This window comes from Hypomesus transpacificus, unplaced genomic scaffold (genome assembly GCF_021917145.1).
Source record: "Hypomesus transpacificus isolate Combined female unplaced genomic scaffold, fHypTra1 scaffold_100, whole genome shotgun sequence".
NCBI lineage: Eukaryota > Metazoa > Chordata > Actinopteri > Osmeriformes > Osmeridae > Hypomesus > Hypomesus transpacificus.
This window is the reverse complement of record NW_025813695.1, coordinates 459583-482072: the sequence shown is the minus strand read 5'-3', so window position 1 is coordinate 482072 and position 22490 is coordinate 459583. Positions and strand designations below refer to the sequence as shown.

At 40.2% G+C, this 22490-nt stretch overlaps 1 protein-coding gene across 5 annotated transcripts in view; it reads right to left on the bottom strand.

Moving 5' to 3' along the window:
- The window catches only part of cdc14ab (cell division cycle 14Ab), a 185429-nt gene that overhangs the window by 53991 nt on the left and 108948 nt on the right, over positions 1-22490 (bottom strand). For 4 of the 5 annotated variants that reach the window (XM_047050087.1, XM_047050086.1, XM_047050084.1 and 1 more), the window contains exons 4-5: positions 15428-15520; positions 902-984 (exon numbers count right to left, since the gene is read on the bottom strand). In XM_047050087.1, the coding sequence (XP_046906043.1) occupies positions 902-984; positions 15428-15520 (176 nt within the window). The remainder of the gene's footprint in view (positions 1-901; positions 985-15427; positions 15521-22490) is intronic. The other variant, XM_047050085.1, reaches the window with a different exon arrangement.

Below are 22490 nucleotides of genomic sequence, written 5' to 3'. Positions count from 1 at the left end.
AAGGAAAATAGAGAAATTCTGTTTAGTTATTTTGAAGCTAATTCACTTTTACAACCAATAATTAGCTGCTTTCAAAAGGGCTGGCTAGCTAACAGAATGATAATATAATGTGGATATACTTTCGATATAAATCAGTGAATTTTGTGACATATATGAATGTGTTTACTGATGTCAACTGCCTGCACATTGCAAATGTACAAGCGCTGTATGGTGAATTAGGCCTACAATTATGACAACTGGCTAAACCATTGTGCATGTAATGACTTCTGTTATAAACTAAATGTTTAGATGTTTGTGGTGGTAAGACCATTTAACAGAAAAACAATATCATAAATTTTGATCAACATAAGCAATGTATAACCAGCAGACAAATGAAGGCTACATAACCTTTTGCATGAATGTAGGATACCACAGCATTCGCAATTTGACTAGAATTGGTGTGGTACTTCAGGATGACAGATAATTTTTATTGTGATCTGAGAATTATAGGTACCAAAACCACTGAGAAGAACTGTCATCACCAGCTGCATCACAGGCACTGCACTATCCATATATAATTCCAGAGATCTGTGGGTATCGCCAACATCATTGCGAGCACTGTGTCTATAATTCCAGGAATCTGTGTGTGTGTGTTTCACTGACATCTTAATCAATGACTGCATCACAGGCATTGTGCACTAGTGTAGTAAAGTCTAGGTCAAATGGCGTGGGGAACTCAAAGCTTAAATTTGAGCTACCATGAGATCAAATGGCAAACTACTTAATGTAAGGGTGTGAGTAAGTGTGGTACAAGTTTTATAAAATGCATGCCGAAAATAACAATTGAGGGCTAATAATCCCTTGGGTACTTCAGACAAAAAAGCTTAATGAAAGCCTCATCTGTGGTTGTCTGTCAACTCACCTGAAGGGCAGATATGATGCGTTGGAGCCAGAAATCAGAGCCTTGTATGCCTCCTCTGGTGTCTTCTTTAGGTAGATTACCTGCTTGGTAGAAAGACAGAGAATTTTCTCTATTTTTTTGTCTGGTAAAGTTTTGAATAAGGTTAAGTATTCAGTTAAGCATTATTTAAGTCTTCTAAACCTAAAATTCCATACAGGTATTACACATATAGAACTGAAGCTGTTACAGCCCAGCACTACCCCTCCCTTTTTGTTGTAAGTATATGTCAGTTAGAGGCTTTTTGGAAGTAAAAAGTTCATTCATTCATTGTTATAAGTGCTACAGATCAATTTGATTGATGCAGCGAGTGGACTTCTGGTACTAGAATGAAAGAAAATTCATTCAAGTAAACTCCTTTGAAGCCATCTTAGAGATTTCCGGCTTTGCTCAAAACCTAAATAAATAAATGCTTGCAGTCATGCAGGGCTGGCACAACCCAATAAACGAACAAAACATTTGTTTAGGGCCCCGCGATTGTTTTTTTTGTAAATCAAAAGGGCCCCATACACTATTTTTGATTAGGGCCCCCAAAACCCTAGGGCCGGCCCTGCTGTGGAAGAAATTGCGATTTCCTGTGTGCTTACATTATTCACTAATCAATAGAACTAGTCATTACATACTAGTTAGTATGTTCTCATTTAAGCTTGCTATTAATAAGACTAGATTGTGTCTGTGTCAGGATTAATAGATGTTCGGGATCAGGAGAAAGAACTGGTTAAACGTCCTTTGTCATGATTACAAGGAGAGCTCCACCAATGAACTCTAGTCTGAGAGTTGTCATGTGTTGGGAGCAGTGAATCTCTTTCTATGAGACTGTTGTAACGTCATTACTGCCTGATTGTCACTATCTATTTTTACATTCTTGTGCCCTATAAAAGATGGTCCTCCGGCCTTCAGGGCGAGAGAGAGACATCATTGAGACCTAAGCCTGGTGTTGTGTTGTCATTTATTGTCAGAGGTCTGGTTTTCTCTCCCAATCTGCAGATTGATAAATACTTATTAAAATCCAGAACTCAACTGAACTTAGTCACTCCGTTTATGAAGAGACGGACAAAACACTTTCTTCATCACTGCCATCATGGTTTAGCATTGACTCAAATGTTTTCAATGATGGGATAGATTGAGGACATTTGTTTGAAGGTGAATCTGGTTTGTTATGTTTTGAAAAAAAATATTATGAGATTTGCATAGGAAAGAGGTGTCAATGGACTTTGAGGTTCACTGTATGTCCATTTTAGCCACTGAATGTCGTTATTCAACTGTGACAAGGTAAATGCGGTTCTGCAATCAATAACCCCTTTAAGTATTAGGCCTACTTTGCAATATATGTTGTCATTATGGGGCTGTGATACCTTGGTAAATCGATATTGCCTCGAGACAACCCCAAATACGCGATTAGTAGTGTACATTTGGGTAGTGTCTATGGGAACCAGTTGGTTCAGAAGAAGCCAAATCACGATGTTACCTGAAGGCCAACGTAGTTAATAAATACGTAACGATTTGGCTAACTTTTGTGAGCTGGTATAGCTCGCAGTTTAAAGCAGTAGCAGAGCCAGAGGGGTGTCCGGGGTGGACCTGGACACCCCTGACATCTGATTGGCCACCCCGGGTGCCACCCCAAAATGTAATTCGCTACTGGAAATTTGATGCTGATTGAAATTTCATTTGACCTCTTTTTGAAAGAAGCATTTATTTTGCTGCGTTGCGTGCATTATTCAAATCAAAGAGACACATTTGTTGTGAGATACAGAAGAATAAGAAGAACATACAGCAGAATAAAGAATATTTCCACAGCTCCACAAGCTCTTTTCGCGATTGAAAAAGGCCGTATATTTGAAGTAAGTTTTAAGCTTTGCATTGGGTTTAGGTTTCCAGAATTTTTTTTACGAATGTTGATTAGCCTACAGTAGCTATGTACAGTAAGTTAATGTTGGAACTTCGACTCCAATAACAGACAAACTGAAACAGTCAGTAGAATTGTACTCCGATTAAAAAAAATTGTATAATCCGGTTTTAGAACAAAAAAGTGGCTTTGTCTCAAGATTTTCTACAGACCGTGCAGCTAATTTAATGCTCAACACTTGAACGGGGGCTTATTACTATTAATTATTTAGGCTATCTCAGTTACTATCAGGGCTTGGAAATACAGTGACTTAATAAAGTAGGCAAATGGCTAGTAGAACATAACATTTTATCATAATTTCAGTTAATCAAACAGCTGCAAGACCCAGTGAAATGTCATAGGCTACTAGCTCTAGCAAAATAACGCTAGCATCGCTAACAACATTACTAATTCAACTTTGGTAGTGTAACCAAGCTCTTTGTAAGTTCGGTTTAGATCTAATTGTATATGATCCTGTGGACAAAAAGACACGGACGCTGTCTTTTTTCATAACTTGTATTTTACCACTGCTCTTCTTGACATCGCTATTCGAACAGCCCTCACTGATATCACAAATGCGTTCAGTATCAAGCCTACGGAAACTCCAGAGGGACAAAACACCCTTGTCCGTTGTCACATAGAAAGGTCTGCTACAGTAGGCTATTCTCAGGATTTGCAAGTTAGCTAAATTTACACTAGCCTATATCTTAAATAATTTTGTAGATATAACAATGAATTCTGCCACTAAATGAGTGACTTGGCTTTATTTCTGGACATCCTGTCCACAACCAGGGCTGGACTGGGACAAAAAATCGTCCCTGGCATTTTTGGCCCAGACGGTCCACAGATTTAATTTGGTCTTGTTTAGGCCAATTCCAAAACTTTTCTTTGCTATTAGTTAACATAATATATATGAACATACATATTATACTGTAAATTTGTAATGCAGTTGGGCACCAAGTTGTTTATATTTGTCAAGTCCATTTCTGCTTGATTTCTGCTAGCTGTCAAGTCAAATTGCAGTGTTTCTTGGGGTTTGTAAATTCACTTTGTTTTGTAAATAAACTATGTACTGTGCTATTTCTGTAACACAGAAATGCTATTATAAGTCTCTGGTGCTTGAGCTTTTTTTCCATTTTTTTTTTGTATGTTCCAGCACTTATAGACCCTGATTATACTGTATATATTTAATTAAAACAGTGACCCAAGACTCTGGACTATGGACCCCCTGAAGTAGCCTTGGCCACCCCTTGGCCACCCCATGTATAAAACTCTAGTTCCGCCACTGGTGTAAAGCATTAGGCTTCGGTATGCTAAGTATTTTTGCTCTAGTGCGATCGAATCACACTTCGTGCGAGCCTGCAAATGTTTTATTTTGTCTCCATTTATTTTGTTGCGAATGGTAGCCTAATGTAGTGCGCACGTAGCCTATAGGCCTACTTTCATATTTCAGAGATGCCACCTGTCACGGTTTCGCCGTTTGACAGACGCATTTCAACCATTTCTTGTATATCTCAGGCAGAAAAGGCAACGCCAAACAAGTAGCCAAGCTAACGTTGTAAACAGTAACGTACGACAGGTTAACAAAGTGAAGCAACATTGACACGCAAACAGCCGTTTAAACTTGCCTGGGGGGGGGGGGGGGGTTGAGAGTGAAGCTCGCCTCGTATTTTTGACAAGAAGATTAGTTAGCTAACCAGCCATGTCCCAAAATCCCAAGTCCCAAGATTTTCACGAACAACATCGGCCATATACTAGTACTAGGCTACAGTCTGGCCGCAGCCTGTGGAGCGAGTTGAATAGCAGATGTATATGAGATAACCGCATCAAAGTTGACATATTCTCCAAACAGTGATTATAAGTTGACAGTTTGTTTAACAACAAGACAAAAAAATCTAGATTTTTAAGAAGAAAATAATCGGCCATGTGTAGAGTTGCGGCTACTGTCGTGTTTGCCGCAGCCTGTCTGAAGTAGTTTGACTAGCGAGGTGAATAGCGAATGGAATGGTTAAATAGGTTAAAATAAATATTTAATATTTAAATATTTAAATATATAAGTCACTCATTGTTGTAAATACAAGTTAGCTTGTTAAAGTCTTTCAAAATTGTAAATGGAGGCTTTGACTCCTGTTGTTATGGTTACATATTTCAGACACTTTGTATAGGCTCATATACTATGTAGTCAGGGGTGGTTCTACACGGGGGCCTACAGGGGCCAGTGCCCCTGTAAAAATGTCCCTGGCCCCCCCTGTGGCCCCCCTGAGCTGACTGAATTATTATTATTAATTGTTTACACGTTTTTCTTCTTCTAGTAGTCATCATGAACCGAGGAAGGGACATTGCAGCCTTATTTCCCCCAGTAAAGACAAAAGTTTGAAAAACATATCAAGGTATTGAGAGAGCTGAGGAGCTGGAAGAAGGAGAGCCAGAGCCGTTTGTATGATTTTAATGTAAAGCAAAATTTAAGTATTTAATGTTAAAATTACATTTGTTTCCGTTTTTATGTGCCCCTCTGATTAAACACTGGCCCCCCCAGTAAAATGTGTCTAGAACCACCACTGTATGTAGCCAGCCTAATAATTTAGAACGGTGAGAAGTTTTGCTACAATTGCGTAGTAGGTGTCCATATATCACCTGATAATGGACACCCCTGCAGCCAATCAGAATCTAGTATTTAACCAGACCATAGTATAAGCTGTTGTTATAAGTCATGCAATAACACGATGGGCATCTGCATTTAAATTCCTGACCAGCATGGTCAACGGCCCGGAAGATGTATCGTCAACCACCCACTCAGCTGTCACGCAAACCAGGTGCTGTCTGCTATTAGCATGGCTGGTCAGGGATTGTTTTCGAGATCCACTTTTGTCTGCTTTAAGCAGCTTGCACACTGCCCCAACAAACTCCAACAAATCCCAACATTCTAAAGTTGGCAGTTATTGGTTATTGTCTTTAGAATGTCCAGAAAACCAATGCCAGCTCCACACTGCTCAAACAGTAACAGACTTTTTTCAGCAATTACTTTTTCTGTGTGTTGTAGTATCATTTTAAGATCAACGACATTCTGCGTTTTGTATTGTGTGATAACAATATTTAACTCACAAAATAAAATTATAACTATTGAAATTATAATTATTAAAATTAACAGATTGTTTTAGACACAGAGCAGTCATTTCGTCATACCCTATGACCCAATTTGCATCAGTGACATTATCATGGACGCTCAGGATGGTCCGAGAAGACCAAAACTCCAGAAATATCCACCTCGCATGTTTCCAAGTCCAACAAAGGAGTCCAACAAAGGAGTTTGTGTAAAAGCTAGTTGTAACAGTTTGCGTTGTAACAGTTAGCTGTGTAACATTAATGATCATCAATAATCATTAGAATGCTGTCTGATTTGTTGCGTGCATTGATTGCAGTGTCGCTGAATACTCGTTTCTGTTGATAAGCAACGAAGAGGGCCTTTTTTGCCTAACATTTTAACATTTTGCCTTTTGCCTTTTTGGGGGATTTTTTGGGAACCACCTCAAAAACAATCTGACACTCTTTAGCCTAGGTGTAGGACAAGCAGTCTGTCTGTGTGCCAGGTATAGGCCTACATAAGGTTCAATGTGATTATTGATGATTGTGAACTGGAATAATATACTTTTTTAACGCATTTCTGACTCTTTGACTGTTTTAGTTAATTCTATCTGCTATTCCAAGATTAATTTCACACTAGTGGCTAGTGGTCACCTGCGGACTCTAACATGCTGTATGCATTTTGTCAGTGACCGTCGCAGACCGTGCGCGTCCGTCGTAAGTAGCCTAGATAATGCCAATAATAATACAATCGGTTTGTTTAGCGCTTTTCATGGACCCCAAAGACGCTTCAGAGAGCAAACATGAAAACAGATGCATGTGGTGGGGAGGTGTTGTAGTAGAGAACCATGTGACAGGCTATCACTCTCGATCATTTCATAGCACCCTCGCTAAAACGCAGAGCTCCCCAGAAAGAAATGTCTCACGCTGCCACTGCAATACACTGATACTTGTAAGTAAGTAAGTAAATTGTATTTATAAAGCACACTCAAAACAAAGCAAGGCTGACCGAGGTGCAGAACAATAGCACAAAAACAGAATTCAAATAAATTTTTTAAACACAAAAAAAAAACACAGTAAAAGAAAATACAAAACAGTCAACAACAGAAAAACAAGCAACAGCACAAGTTAAGTGGTGGGAAACGCCAGAACATAAAGGTGGGTCTTAAGCCTGGATTTAAAACAGACAATGAAAGAGCCTGCCTAATAGCTGATAGGGGAAGCTGATTCTACAGCTTAGGACCAGCAACTGCAAAGGACCAGCAACTGCAAAGGCCCTATCACCTGTACGTACACAGCGTGATTGGGGAGTATATAAAAGAAGCTTATCTTAGCTTACTAGATCAGGGAGCAGTGACCATAGTCTACTCTACCGTGTTAGCAACTAGTTAGGTATCTCTCCCTTGTACGTTGCTTTGGATAAAAGCATCTGCTAAATGACTAAATGTAAATAGGTTATCTTGTTAACAGATTAACATAGTAGTACTAGTTAGCTAGCTAGTCGAAATGTTTCTCATTGCGGCACTTTTGCTGTCTCGGTTGGAGTAGCCTTAGCCTGGCTGCCAGTCCAGCCCACAACAAAAAAAATTTGGGTTGGGTCTGGAGAAACTCGGTTGGGGAAAAACTATGTTTGAACAGGAGCTGTTCGGACCAATCAATTGTCAGGGCCGGCTTTATAATCAACCACGTCACCAAAGAGCGCTTAGGTTGAATTTGTTTTCAACAAACAACATATTACGTTGCTTGGTTGTAGGTCTATCCAATTGAGCGAAGAGGCACTTGTTTTACGAGTTCGGTTGAAACACACCCCATACTCACAGCCCAACGGAGGTTTCTCAGACTCATATTCTGACCAGAAAATTATGAGTATGACAACGTCAGGCTAGAGTAGCCTATGCCTGACTCCTAACGTCGTACAGATGGGTTCTCTCTTCCCATCACTCCAGGAGTACATCCTTGCGTTCTTGGGTCCAGAAACTAGCCATTGTTGAGCCTAGTTGTCAAGGTAACGAGCTGTCAGAATGTTGGAGTTCGTTGGAAATCCGTCTACATTGGTCAGACATTCAGCAACTTCACCCGATCCGACTGAACATGTTGAACTCTCCCGACAGTACCCGACAATTACCAACAAACACAAACTGCTCAGCCACACTGACCAGACTGTTGGTGTTTGTTGGCGTTCGTTGTAGAATGTCGGCGTTTGTTGGGGCAGTGTGCAAGCTGCTATAGACGGGAACATACGACAGTGCATCTTAGTTTCATAAAAAAAAGTTGCTTCCGTTTGAGCTCTTAGCTTTCCTTGCTGCCATCTTCACTTCAGTGTTTCGCGCCAGTGTCACGTCAGTTGTTAAAAAATGTATTGAGATTAGAGAATTACAATTTGACAACAACTCGTCACTCACTACTCAACTCTTGATTGGCCAACTAGCCCCACGAGCTGCAAAGTTTTTTATGCATTTAGCAGATAGCAAAAAAAGTAGGATGTTAAGTTTTACAAAGCAATTTTTTTAATCAATGCTTTGCAGTGGCCCGATCGGGACAGTGATTTGCTAGTTTAACTGTCACAACGTTACTTTTTACTGGCCCCGGGCCATCATTATTGTCGAGCCCTGAACATCCCTGTTACACCCCAACCTGCAAATTGTGAAATACATTGCCAATCACCGATTAAAGCAGTGACTGTTGTCAATTGGAAATGTTGCTTCTATTGCCCAGCCCTCGCAGTGGCTTTAACTAGTGACAGCCAATAACAGCCAATATAGATGCTTCTCAAATTCACCCCCCAACACGATCCCAAAATCTGACTAGAAACATGCCTTAACATGCATACTTTGCTTACAAATTCTGAGCATTCAGTGATCCAATTTTTTTTGTTTATGACTGACTTCAACACAAACTTCCGTAACATAAACAAATTTAAAGTGGTAAAAAAAAACTATAGTTACTCAATAAAATTGTCATTTTGCACATAACTATATACATATAAACTATACATAATATGCTAGAATTATAAATCTTAATTAGGCTACATGTCTGAGAGACAGAAAACGTATGTGAGAATATGAGGGAGCCCCTGCGATATTTGCTGAAGGAAAATAAATGCAGTCTACAAAGGCAGGAACAAATGGCAGAGCACAAGGCTGGCAGCAATTTAACAGAAATAGGAGAAAAATTGCTTTTAACCAAGATTCTAGTTCTTTAGGTGATAAAACACAATAAGTACAACAACAAAAAAGTAAAGAAAGCAGGGACCTGGAATTAGAAAAATCCTCTTTTCACTAGATTTGTACTAGTTTAAAGGTCACATGACATTAAAACTTAACTTTAGGAGGTTATTTAACATTAATATGAGTTCCCCTAGCCTGCCTTTGGTCCCCCATTGGCTAGAATTTTCGATAGGTGTAAAACAAGTGTTCTTCTCTGCCTTTGAGAAAATGAAGGCTCAAACGCTCTGTTTGAAAATCTGCTCCTTGTGATGTCAGAAGGAGCCTCTGCACAAACAGTAACCTATCTTCATTTTATTTTCGCTGGAAATGCGCCGACACAACCTCAAAAGGTTTTGCACGTCTGCGCCAAACATTTCAGCCACCACTGGTTCCTTAACTTGAGCCAATTCAAAGTTGGCCTTGCTGACCGTCTGAAATTAAATTCTGGATCAGTACTCCTTGATTCCAGCTACAAACCTCAGACAAGTAAGTCAACTAACGCTATCAATTTGTTGCTCACTATATGGTTACCTAGCTTGCTACCCTTAGAATCTGGCTGTTACATCAGCTCTGGAGCTATCAGCTGAGGTACTGTCGCTAATGTAAAGGTAAATAGCATCAAGTATGTGTCTGAATACACATTCTGTAACGCAGTGTTGTACGCTTCGTTGTTATGTGGATAACGTTCTGCTATTGGTGTTATGGTGCGCGCGATATCCGTCTTTCCCCACATTGAAATGACCAGAGTGTAAACATTAGCGCATGGTGCCGCCTCTCTCCTACTCATTTAGCATTTAAAGCTACAGACACAGAAACGCGTTCTGAGGAAAGCTCATTGTGGGACTACTCGTAGTGGCTATAATTCTGCACCAAGGCTGAATTTCGGGAAAGAGACTTCAGATAAAGTATTAGGGGACCACTAAGGCCTATATAAAAGCATCCAAAAACAGCATTTCATGTGACCTTTAAGAGATCCATATATGTCTCGATCACTAGAGAGCAATCCATGTTGTGTGAGAAAGTTCACAAATGTTTCGACACCTACCCAGCTAACACATGACGTTGCGGCAACGTTGCCAGTAAGTGCTCAGTTAGTAACCCGCGACGTTACCTTCTGGCAACGTCGTGGCAACGTCGTAGCAACGTTATAAAGGGAATGTTGCCAGTTGGTCCCATGGGCAACGTTGCCACGACGTCGTACCTTGGTCGGCTGGTTACGTTATTTTTAGACCAGTGGGCAACGTTGCCGCGACGTCGTTACCTTGGTCCGCTGGTAACGTCATTTTTAGGTCCGTGGGCAACGTTGCCGCGACGTCGTACCATGGTCGGCTGGTTACGTTATTTTTTGGTCCCATGGACGACGTTGCCGCGACGTCGTACCTTGGTCGGCTGGTAACGTCATCTTTTGGTCCGTGGGCAACGTTGCCGCGACGTTGTACCTTGGTCGGTTGGTTACGTTATTTTTTGGTCCGTGGGCAACGTTGCCGCGACGTTGTACCTTGGTCAGCTGGTTACGTTATTTTTTGGTCCCATGGACAACATTGCCGCGATGTTGTACCTTGGTCGACTGGTTACGTTATTTTTTGGTCCCATGGACAACGTTGCCGCGACGTTGTACCTTGGTCGGCTGGTTACGTACATTTTTGATCCCGTGGACAACGTTGCCGCGACGTTGTACCTTGGTCGGCTGGTTACCTTATTTTTAGACCCGTGGACAACGTTGCCGCGACGTCGTCCCTTGGTCGGCTGGTTACCTTATTTTTGTCGCAGGACAACGGTTCTTGAGTGCAATATAGTGGTTTATATATATAAATGTAGACACTGCATGTAATTCATGTGCTGCTCAGCCCCAGCAGATCATTGGTCATCAATGTTCTCATATGCAGACACAGCGTAAATTAAAAAAGACAGAATGTGGAATATAATTTAGTCTTTCATTCTTTACTATAAACATGTACAAAAGCAATCAATGTGTGATGAGTAACATGATTAAGCAAACATTATTTGTAGACTATAGCACACCAAAGCTGTATGACACACAATGCAAATTTGTGCTCCAATAGTTTTGTAATACAAAATTGTTAAATGTGACCAAAAGGTAAGCGACTCTTAAGAGTTTCATTTTCAAAGACAAGTCATCACAGAATATTACAATTCTTCCTTAGCAAACCTGCCCCTCAGTCTGCCCCTGAGCAACAACTTTGCGCATGCCCATTTCAACGCATTGCTGAAACTGGGCTTCCTAAACAGTTTTTGCCGAGGTCCTACCGTCTTTCACACAATGGATTTTACCTGGAAATAAGTTACTTCAAAGGTGAGTTTCTTTACAGACATAGTTTTAAATATATAAACATATTTTTAGAAATTGGATGGGGCATATAGGTTTGAAATTGAGTTGTTTATAGCGTTATATCAGATTCACATTGTTTACGTTAGGATTTCGCTAGCTAGGTTAAACCCTCCAGAAAGTTATTTTGAAATACCGAAAATGCATACATGTTATCAAAGTTTAGCGTCTGAAAAATCACCCTCAAAAGAATCAGTGAAAATAAACGTTCAGAACTGTTAGAAAACCTTGTCCCAAAATAGTTTATTTAGCTACAGTAGCTAGCCCTGAATTTTCAAAGACGCTAGCGCGTGGCTGATCACGTTCACAGTCGGTCATGGCATGCACAGCAATGGCGTCTGTAAAAGTATCATGTCACAAATTCTTCCAATTTGTACATGACATTTGTTTTTGGATAAGTTTATTTGTTTTAACCTTTAGATGCGTGAGTTCTAAATATTTCAGACACTTTCACCAGAGTACGTGAGTTATTTTTCCAAAACGGAAGCTATGTAGCTTTAATTAGCTTCCGTTACCTAGCAACCTAAGATAATACTCGTACCAATGCTACTACTTGCTAGTGTTACTTGTTAGCCTACTAATTGTACATTTTGAAGCCATACTGTAGTGTTTATCATATAGTTTCTGCCCATCGGAAAATAGTTGGTTGGAATGTTCAGAATCACACATGTGCGACGCTACGCTGTGGGGCCTTGCTTTCGAACATATCACATATACGATGCTTCTTCAATATCAATACTAATAGGCTACTATGTACGTAAACTACATTCCACTTTCATTTCTGTACAGGTGATCCGACCACCATCACAAGTACTGTGTCCCTTGGAAATTATGGTAAAGTAATGAATGACCGTTTATAACAGTGACAATAATTGTATGAGCCATGGCAACCCTAAAGGCTATGCTTTGAAGCAAAAGTATGACTTAAAACGTTTGCATCACCAGATGCCATACCTCTAGGTGTCAACTCTGGTCTGGTGGAGGAGAACCCATAGGGCGCCCCGGAAAACAGCTGGCAGCCAGGCAAGTGCAAATATAAGACACTCAAAAAAATACTCATACCATTGCCATTGTAAGGCATACCTAATTGTAAGGCATACTTAAGTTGTTCTGATCGTGGGGGAAACATATTTGTCAAAACAACAAATGTTGTCTTACTAATGCTTTGTATACCCCATTCAGCTGTACCATCTTGGGCAAAGACCAATCAAGGTAACATTTGTTATGTACATCAATGTTACAGCTAATCCAGAAGAACCACAGTGTATGCCAATCATGCAAACTCTTGTAAACTTGTTTTACTTGTCTTTAATTACAGACACATTACAGGTTATGCTCCGGAAGATGGAGACATTGGAAGAGAACCAGCGAGAGGCTCTCCTGTTCAGGCGACCACAGGGCAGACACACTGAAGAGGTGCCAGTGATGGACCTACAGGCTGAACTTCAAGACCTTGAGGAGCGCCTTAAGGTGCTGGAGTTGCGAAAGAGAGCGGTAAGTGTTTGGAGATCCCACAAACTATGGCTTACACGCATTCAACGTTCACATTGGTGCTGACAATAAGTTCATGACTTCTAATTCCAGACGCTGTGATGAAGTAGAAGACGGGACTGGGAGAGAAAGCTGTGGAGCTCCGCATAGAGGAAACACTTAAACACACCCCGGCAGCCCATTCAAAACCAGCCAGGTGAATGAATCATGTTTGCAACTTCCATATCCAATCTTTCACATGGCTATGACACAAATCTAGAATCACATAATATTTTAATTGATGATGTATATTATTTTAGATGTGATTTTTTAAGACTTGTATAGCCCCTTTTCACACGTGCGATTATGTTAATCGAACACTAACTTATTTTGTGCTTCCTTGTCAGGGCCAACAGACAGGACTCATAGCGGGGACTGGAAGAAGATTTTAATTCATTTTTTGCACTTTGTTTGTTTGGCACTTTTGTTTTGCAGTGTTTGTTTTGCAGTGTTTTTTTCTTTGCAGTGTTTGTTTTGCAGTGTTTGTTTTGCAGTGGCACTTTTTATCACGTATGTATATATTTTGGCCATTTTAGTTTTTATTGTAAATGTTACATGCATACTTTGTGCATTGTCATTTTAGCAGACGCTCTTATTTACAGTAAGTACAGGGATATTCCCTGGAGGAAAGTAAGGTGAAGTGCCTTGCCCAAGGACACATCATTTGGCAACCTTCTGATTTAATAGCCTGATTCCCCAACCGATCAGCCATCTGACTCCCCTTTAGTATAGGTAGACCACATATTTAGGATTCCTATATGGTGAATGTATATACCTTCCTGCCAAAGTAAATTCCTTGTCTGTGCAAAACTTTCATGGCGATTAAAACACTTTCTGATTCTGAAATGCTGCCTCGTTTATGATTTAGCTTGAGTCAGGCTACACATCACACAAACATATTCCTCCTAAGGTTGGCTATCTATTATACCAAAACAAGTAGCCTTCTGGGCAAATGAGGTCTGCATATGAAGGTTACTTCATAATTAAGTAAATTGTTGACGTCGCAGTTACGGACTAGCAACGTCACAAAATTACGTTGCTAGGAGGTCGCGGTTACGGACTGGCAACGTCACAAAACAACGTTGCTAGGAGGTCGCGGTTACCGACTGGCAACGTCGGAAAATAACGTTGCCACGACGTCGCGGTTACGGATTGGCAACGTCCCAAAACAACGTTGCTAGGAGGTTGCGGTTACCGACTGGCAACGTCGGAAAATAACGTTGCGACGACGTCGCGGTTACGGACTGGCAACGTCAGAAAATTACGTTGCTAGGAGGTTGCGGTTACGGACTGGCAACGTCGGAAAATAACGTTGCCACGACGTCGCGGTTACGGACTGGCAACGTCGGAAAATTAACGTTGCCACGACGTCGCGGTTACGGACTGGCAACGTCACAAGATTACGTTGCGGCAACCTACTGGCGCCCCACAGATGCACGGTCCCGCAACGTTATTGGCGACGTTGCGGCAACGTATGTTTGGTCATCGCGTGACGTTGCGACAACGTCAGGGCAACGTAAATGTGTTAGCTGGGTATACTCTCAAGTTCTCTTTACAGTTACGTTTTGTTCAACAAATACATTTAGCTTAAATAAAAGATGACCAACCAATAATATAATCATTTAATCCAAATTCATTCATTTATTAAAGGGTGTGAGGATTGTTTCATTTATGTTTTTGACGGAGCAGTTTTTTCCATACAGCTAATGCACATGTTAACAACATGTTTTTTTTTTTCATTGTCTTTTTTCAACATAATTTAATAATTTAATATACCAATTTACATTTCTTCCAGATCCAGATCACACAATTCATAGGTAAACTAACTAACATAGGCTCATAGATGAATAGGCATATATGTTATTTCCAACAGATTTGGAATGTGTTTGGGCAGATTGGAAAATGTATGGTGGATAATTTTAGGATTTGGATGTCTTCTAAACATTCAACAACATGTTGCCAGCGTGCATTGTGTTCACACCTATGTAGGATTTTCTTTAATTTATAAAACATTTTGTAAAAAGAAAATTGATGCAACGGGAAATTGAATTTATATATAGGCCTATATTCACAGTGTGCATTTAAATATGACAGTTTATTCATTCAGAAAAATGATTTCTCATAACATTATTATGATTGTTATGATCAGACTTTGTACAGAATCTGAAGTGGAAGCATATACGGTTTGTATATAAATGATATTGACTGTATTTTGAAAATATTGGAAAGAACATTCAAGGTTCCAGTAAATCTTAAGGTTTGGTAAACAACGTATTGTAAACTGTGGCAAAATGATAAAGTGGGTGACTAGCAGAAGGTGGGGTCAGACATAAACAGAACAGCATGTACTGCCCTCTGAAACCAAAAGTGACGAGAAAGAGAAAAAAAAACGATGGCAAATAACCTGAGAAATGCAAAGAGTGTGGGAAAAAGATACTCACAGAGTAGGCACCAATAAGGACAGCAGCATTAGCTCTTTTCCTCTGGTCAAAGCTGGTGTAGTGGACAATCCTCTTTCTGGTCAATGTAAAAGACTGCAGACAAAAGCAAAAAAAATAAATATATAAGACAATAGGCTACAGATGTTTGTACGACTCCCGCCTGGCCAACGACCGAATGAGTTCTACTGTAGATTTGAAAGACAATTGGACAGTCCTGAACAACCCCTTTCCACCCGTGAGGCCCCCCCCCTTCCCCCATTTACAGTGACGACCCTCTCCATTCAGGAGAGAGAACAAACTGTACAGTGCGTTAAGCTGGGAACACAAGTCTCTGATTCCCGGTCCATCAGCACTGGATCTCCCCAGGGCTGCGTCCTTTCTCCTTTGCTCTTCTCCTTGTACACCAACAGCTGCACCTCCAGTCATCCGTTCGTCAAACTCCTGAAGTTTGTGGACGACACCACCCTCATTGGGCTCCTCTCTGGTGGAGACGAGTCTGATTATAGGTGGGAAGCGGACAACCTGTTGACCTGGTGCAGCCAGAACAACCTAGAGCTCAATGCTCTCAAGACAGTGGAGATGGTTGTGGACTTCAGGAAGAACACAGCCCCACTCACCCCCATCACCCTGTGTGATCCCTAGTCAACACTGTGGAGTCCTTCCACTTCCTGGGCACTATCCTCTCCCAGGACCTCAAGTGGGAACTGAACATCAGCTCCCTCACCAAGAAAGCAGAGGATGTACTTCCTGCGGCAGCTGAAGAAATTCAACCTGCCAAAGTCGATGATGGTGCACTTCTACACAGCCATCATTGAGTCCATCTTCACCTCCTCCATCACCATCTGGTACACTGCTGCCACTGCCAAGGACAAGAGCATGCTGCAGCGTATCATCCGCTCTGCGGAGAAAGTGATTGGCTGCAATCTGCCTTCCCTCGAGGACCTGCACACCTCGAGGACCCTGAGGCGAGCGAAGAAGATTGTGGCTGACTCCTCCCACCCTGGACACTCCCTGTTTCAGTCACTCCCCTCTGGCAGAAGGCTGCGGTCCATCAGGACCAAAACCTCACGCCACACAAACAGTTTCTTCCCTTCCGCTGTTGGCCTCCTTAACAAGGCCAAGAGTTCACACTGACTTTAATGACTTAAAACAATTGCATTTGCACTACTCACAATTCGTGTAATATTTGTATTTTATATTGTATTTTATACTGTAAATTGGCAACTTATATTTAATTTAATTTTATGGCAACTTATATTTTACTTTATTGTATATTTTAGTTTAAATTGTATTCCACTTAGTATTGCTAGTTTATGTATCCTTAGTATAGTTAGATCATATCTCTACATTTAAGATTCTCATATGTTTATTGTATGCACCCTCCTGCCAAAGCAAATTCCTCGTCTGTGCAAACTTTCATGGCGAATAAATCCCTTTCTGATTCTGATTAATCTGCAGCAACAAACAGCATTTTCCTGCCTTCTACTGGAGTGGTCGTGGCTCATGGGGTTGAGAGGGCTACCCACTAATCACAAGGTTCACGGTAAAAAAAAATCTGTAATTGTGCAAAATTGTTCCTTTGTATTTTACAGATTATTTCAGTATTTGTGAAATACATGAAATATTAATTAAATTACTATAATGGACTGTGAATGTACATATCTAATATCAAATCACATACAAAATATATATTACCGTGAATAACCATAGAATATCATTTTTTTTTTATCAAAATGCCGGTTTAGCTAGATCCGGTGTGGTGTTGTAGTTTTTCCAACGTCAGTAGTTGTTGCAACAGCATCTGAAAAATACAACAAAGTTTGCTAGGCCAAAAAGAATGTTAATCTTCCGCAAAAAATTACGCCGTTAAAATAGGTTTGCGTTAACGCCGTTAATAACGCACTGACAGCACTAGAAAATTCATAATAGTTAGTTTTTATCTAATAGATAGAACTGTTAAATTCAAGTTAAATAATGTGAATAAATTATTACAATTATCTTATATAAATTAGGGTTACAAATAACTAACCCTTTCAATTCAAAACTGAAACAGAAGTATGAAATGTAATATTAAACAACAATGCTACACTTTACTATCCGTCAAAAGCCATCCACAAAAGACAGATATACAATAACTTCGAGGACAAGTGAGTGGCAAGAGTTTTGAGGTTGATTTCACTTTTATCAGTAAACGTGGAGGCTGAGCTCGAACCCACGTTGCCCATTGTCAATCAGCCAATCACTGGGGAATCATAAAAAAATGTGTATTTCACTACAGAAACGTTGAATACATTTGTTTTTATTTGTTATTTATGTATAATATCAATAAGCATTAGTAAACTGTCAAAATACTGTTTTTGTAATTATGTTATATCTTACTATCATCTTAGAATTTCAGAGATGGTAACTTTTATTTTAGTTCCATACATATTTTTTTCTAATTAATCAACCAAATGCCAAATAATACTGGAATTACAGAAAGTTATTCATTAAGAATTTTCCATTTCACAAATTGCCCGCCGTAAAACCCCATAGAAGAAGAAGAAGCCAATCAGAATATGTATTCTGAGTTTTGAATACAAATACCACGACGCATACAGCGGGCACTCAGCGGTGAAACTTCAACTGCCACAAACTTTCATGTCTGCAAAAACTAGGTCAGGAAACGGATAATACGTTAGTCTACGCTGGCGGGTGCGGGGGGGGGGGGGTTTATTGTTAGAAAGTGTGAATGGAAAGATCATCTACTGTTCAGAGACGGGCACAGTGGATGGTTAGTTGCAGCTACAAGGTAAGCAGTAGGGATGGGCGAACGATGCCTTGTGAAGCTTTGGTGGTTTCTTCCGGATTGTGCCGGCCCAAAGAGCCGAACTATCGGCGCATTGAAAATGAACAGCGTCATCTAGCAGCCGTTTAAACTGGCTGAAGGCGTAGTGGTTGTCTCCGACGGTAGACTACCCTACGTTATTCAATATTTAATTAAGGCTACATGTGTTCATTTTGATCTGATATTACTGCTCACACATTAAAATGTTGTGATACATCCGTAGGCCTTTATAATTATGTCATTTTCTCACAGTAAAAGTTAAAGAATATCGTACGAGGGTCCCTGCACTGGGGCGCGAACTCGGGATCCCAGATTCGCATCAACAATATGTTGTCGTACAACGCTTTAACCAACTACACCACCGAAAAAAACGTTACTTGTTAATGCGGGTGGACGGACTTTATACGATATGGTCTTTATATCAATTAAACTAGATAACACCAATTCTTTCTTAACATTTGTGATATGTAGGTCTATTGTGAACTGGGGGAACTTTATTTTTACAAATTATTATTACTGTTGACAATGTTGACGAATCATCAACATTTGTTTTGTATAGACCTACCTAGTCCTATCATGTTACGTTTCATTTCAATAAAATAACACAACACAAATGCACGGATTTATAATTATTACTATACGGATTTGGCTAAATAATAATTACTGATGGAAGAAACTCTAGCGATGCCTGGTGCTGCTTCTCTGACAATGTGAGATTTGTCTTTAACAAGAAGCGGTGGCTTCGTTCCTTCCATGGCTCTGGTTCAGAAGAGCGGCAAAACTTCGAACCAGTTTGTGACGTTTGAAGCATTGAACGTCATCTGCCACGTGGTTTCGTAATTTGATACAAGCTCCAAAACACTTTTACGAAACTGTGCGTATTGGTTTTGCGACGCAAGCATCGATGCGTCAGTGCCATACGTCCCATCCCTAGTAAGCAGTTATAGCAAGCTCAAGCCTGCTTAGTAGCTACTATAACTAGAGTTAGCTAGCTTGATAAGTATTCAAGCAATAATCACGAGAGGCTTCCTGCCATCGACAAGCACAAACCATGGGCAGTGTAGTGCATGACCGCGTTCATTGAACACGTTCATTTTTAAAACAACGATGAACTGAACGAAACTTAATGACAAATAATGAATTGAACGGTGAACATGTTCATATTATCGGAGGTCTAGCTAAAACGTTACGGAATGTTTTCCTTCCCTTAAGGACTGACGCAGTCTAAAACGAATGCTTGCACGATGTAGTTGCTCAGTGCCCGTAAAATGTTTGCTATGTAGACTAACCTAAACTAACTAACTCGACTTCGCACTACGTTACCCATGATTCATTCCACACACATGTAGACCAAACAAGCAACGCTAGGTTGCTAGGTAACGGAAGCTAACTAAAGTTGGCTAGGTTCCGTTTCGGAAATTTAACTCTGTTGGGAGCGTCGGAAATATTTAGAACTCACGATCTATGCACCATGACCATGTGAATGCATAAATGTCGCAAATGAAATGACACAAATTACATAGGTTATATGATTTTTTTTTATACATTAACAAAATTGCAAAATACAAATGTAAACAAATCTTTTTTGTGCCATTTAGTCCAGTGCTTCTGTGGCTTTCAATGTGGCTTGTCCATATATTAAAGCAATAAATATAACAAATAATACATTATTTATATAGCCACATATTAAAATAAGAAAATAAAGACACATTTACGTTTCGGCATGGCTGCAGAGTCATGTGCTGTTGTAAACAATGCAACTAGTGGAGGCGGTAAGGTGCTCAGTGTGGCCAGATTGGAAATGCCGAAGTATCGTAGCTAGCAAAGGCTCAAAATTGTCGTATTTGGAGGATAATGATCGTGCATCTGGCAACACTTCTTGCTCGCGCAAGAAGGTGGAACGTAAGGGAGATACACTTTTCAAAACTTGTAAGGGCGTAATTGATAGTTTGTTAAAGACATGTATATATGTCTATGGTACGGTGGCCAAGACCCAGAAAAACACAAGCATCCAACGAGACGAAAACCCGGACGTTTTTGGAATCCCTGCCGGACGCATTTTTTAGGTCTTGAAAAGAGGACATATCCGGGTAAAAGAGGACTTCTGGTATCTATGTGTTAAAAAACAAGTCTTTAATTTGCAATTTCCGCATTAAAACTATGAAATGAACTGAACTATGAACGAGTTCAGAATTTAAATGGTGAACTATGAATGTGAACGATTCATATTGACTAGGGCTGTGAAATGATTAAAATGTTTAATCAAATTAATCACAGGTTTCTGTGGATTAATCATGATTAATTACATATTAGCGATTTTCCGAATTTTTGTCATTAATTTGATTTTGCGGTACCTTGATGCTTGAGTCACCCGTTGCCACTCGCAAAACTTTGGTGAACCCCTCGTCCTCAACAACATCAATCGGTCTACAGCTTTTTGCAATACATTTGGCAACTGTGCTAGTCACCTTGTCACAGGCGGACTTAGTGATGGCCCTACGCTGTTCAGTGAAGGTGGTTTTGCGAATTTTACTTGAACTCCCCTCGCCGACCAACGCATGCTTCGCGTTGAGGTGGTATAGGTTACTTTAGGCTGGTATTGCTTCGGTGAAACGATAGTCATTCAGTCATTTAGCATTCAGTCATTTAGCAGACGCTCTTATCCAGAGCGATAATGTCTTCCAAGTGTGACTTTGGTTTTATTGGATGTTGCATCTTAGTTTTTTTGGAACACGAACTTCTCATCCAGAAGTTGCAGATTGGTGGAATTGTGGGTGTATTACGTTAAATGTGTTAAACAAAAATAACGAATTAATCCTGTAATTTAATCTTAACGCATTATTTTTCACAGCCCTAATATTGACTTGTATGAACTGAACTTTGAACGAGTTCATGAGAGGTATGAACGTGCACAACACTGCCCATGGGTTGTTTGACGATGCATCACCCCTCTGGCTGGTTTATTGCTTTTATACAACGGTTAGAGCTAGCTACATCAATGGGACATTTCTTGAAACAAACAAGGTAACAAGTTAAAAAAAACGAACAAAGTCTAGGAAAATGTATTCCTCACAAGGTACCTAGCTAGTTAGCTGAGCAAACTTGTCTTATTAACTTAATAGACAACAGCTCAAATGGATATTCGTCAAACCGTATTTCCAGCAAACTACTTTTACAGATACTAACCAGCTCCCAACGTTTTTGGGCATACGTTCAGTTTGCACTGCATATGCTGACTAGCTAACTAGCAGCAAGACAATATAACGTGTGGATAATTTTTTGTAGAGAACTGTATCTGCATGTTAATTAGTTAATGTGTTTACTCTTAAGCTACAAGACAGGGAAGATGGAGACCATCTTCAGAGAAATGGAAACATCAAGCAAGAATGTTGCAGATGTCAATGCTGCAGGGTTTCTTCAACTACTTCTTACGTTTTTCAATGAGGAAGAGCACCAGATCTAGTCTGGGCTCGCTCCATTGACAAGCGTTAACTTCCTTGATGGCAGGTACTCTGTTGAAGTTTAAAACTATTGGGTCTGCACAGAGCCCCTCTGGATCTGCCGTAACCAATTGCTATACCTCAAGCCCAGACGCAGTACAGAAGCAAAATTAAAATTTAGCGGAAGTACGTAAGAGGGCAGAGCTAGGCTACACCAGATCAGAATCAGAAATCGGTTTATTCGCCATGTATGTTACACAAACCGGAATTTACTGTGGAAGAAAGGTGCAGACAATAAACGTATACGGATCTTAAATTAAGTAAAAAAGTACAATAGTTAAACTGATTCTACGAACTAAACAATTTCAAAATAAAATATAGCTGCAAGCAGCGATGCGGGTTCCTCCGCAAAATGGCAAAATATTATAAACATGTACACTGTAGAAGATCGAGACTTGGACAACAATAGAGCCAAACTACTTCATCTTTGGCCAACAACAATAGGCTGAATGGGGATTAGAACTCATGAGCATAAGGTCACAAGTCAGTCTCTCCATCCACTCTGCTATACACCAACTCCTGAAATGTTACGAACAGAAAGGGCAGAGTATTAGCCTTTTATAGGATATTGAAAGTCTTCTTGAGTTGATCTCTTTCCAGAATCTCAGGCAATGCACAATTAACAGTAGTCATGTGATCAGCTGGGCTGAGCTGCGCAGAGCTCATGTTCAGCTGCTTGCGAGAATAATTTGCGTGAGTACAGCAGCCGACTCTCTGGTCCCATTTAAATACACAA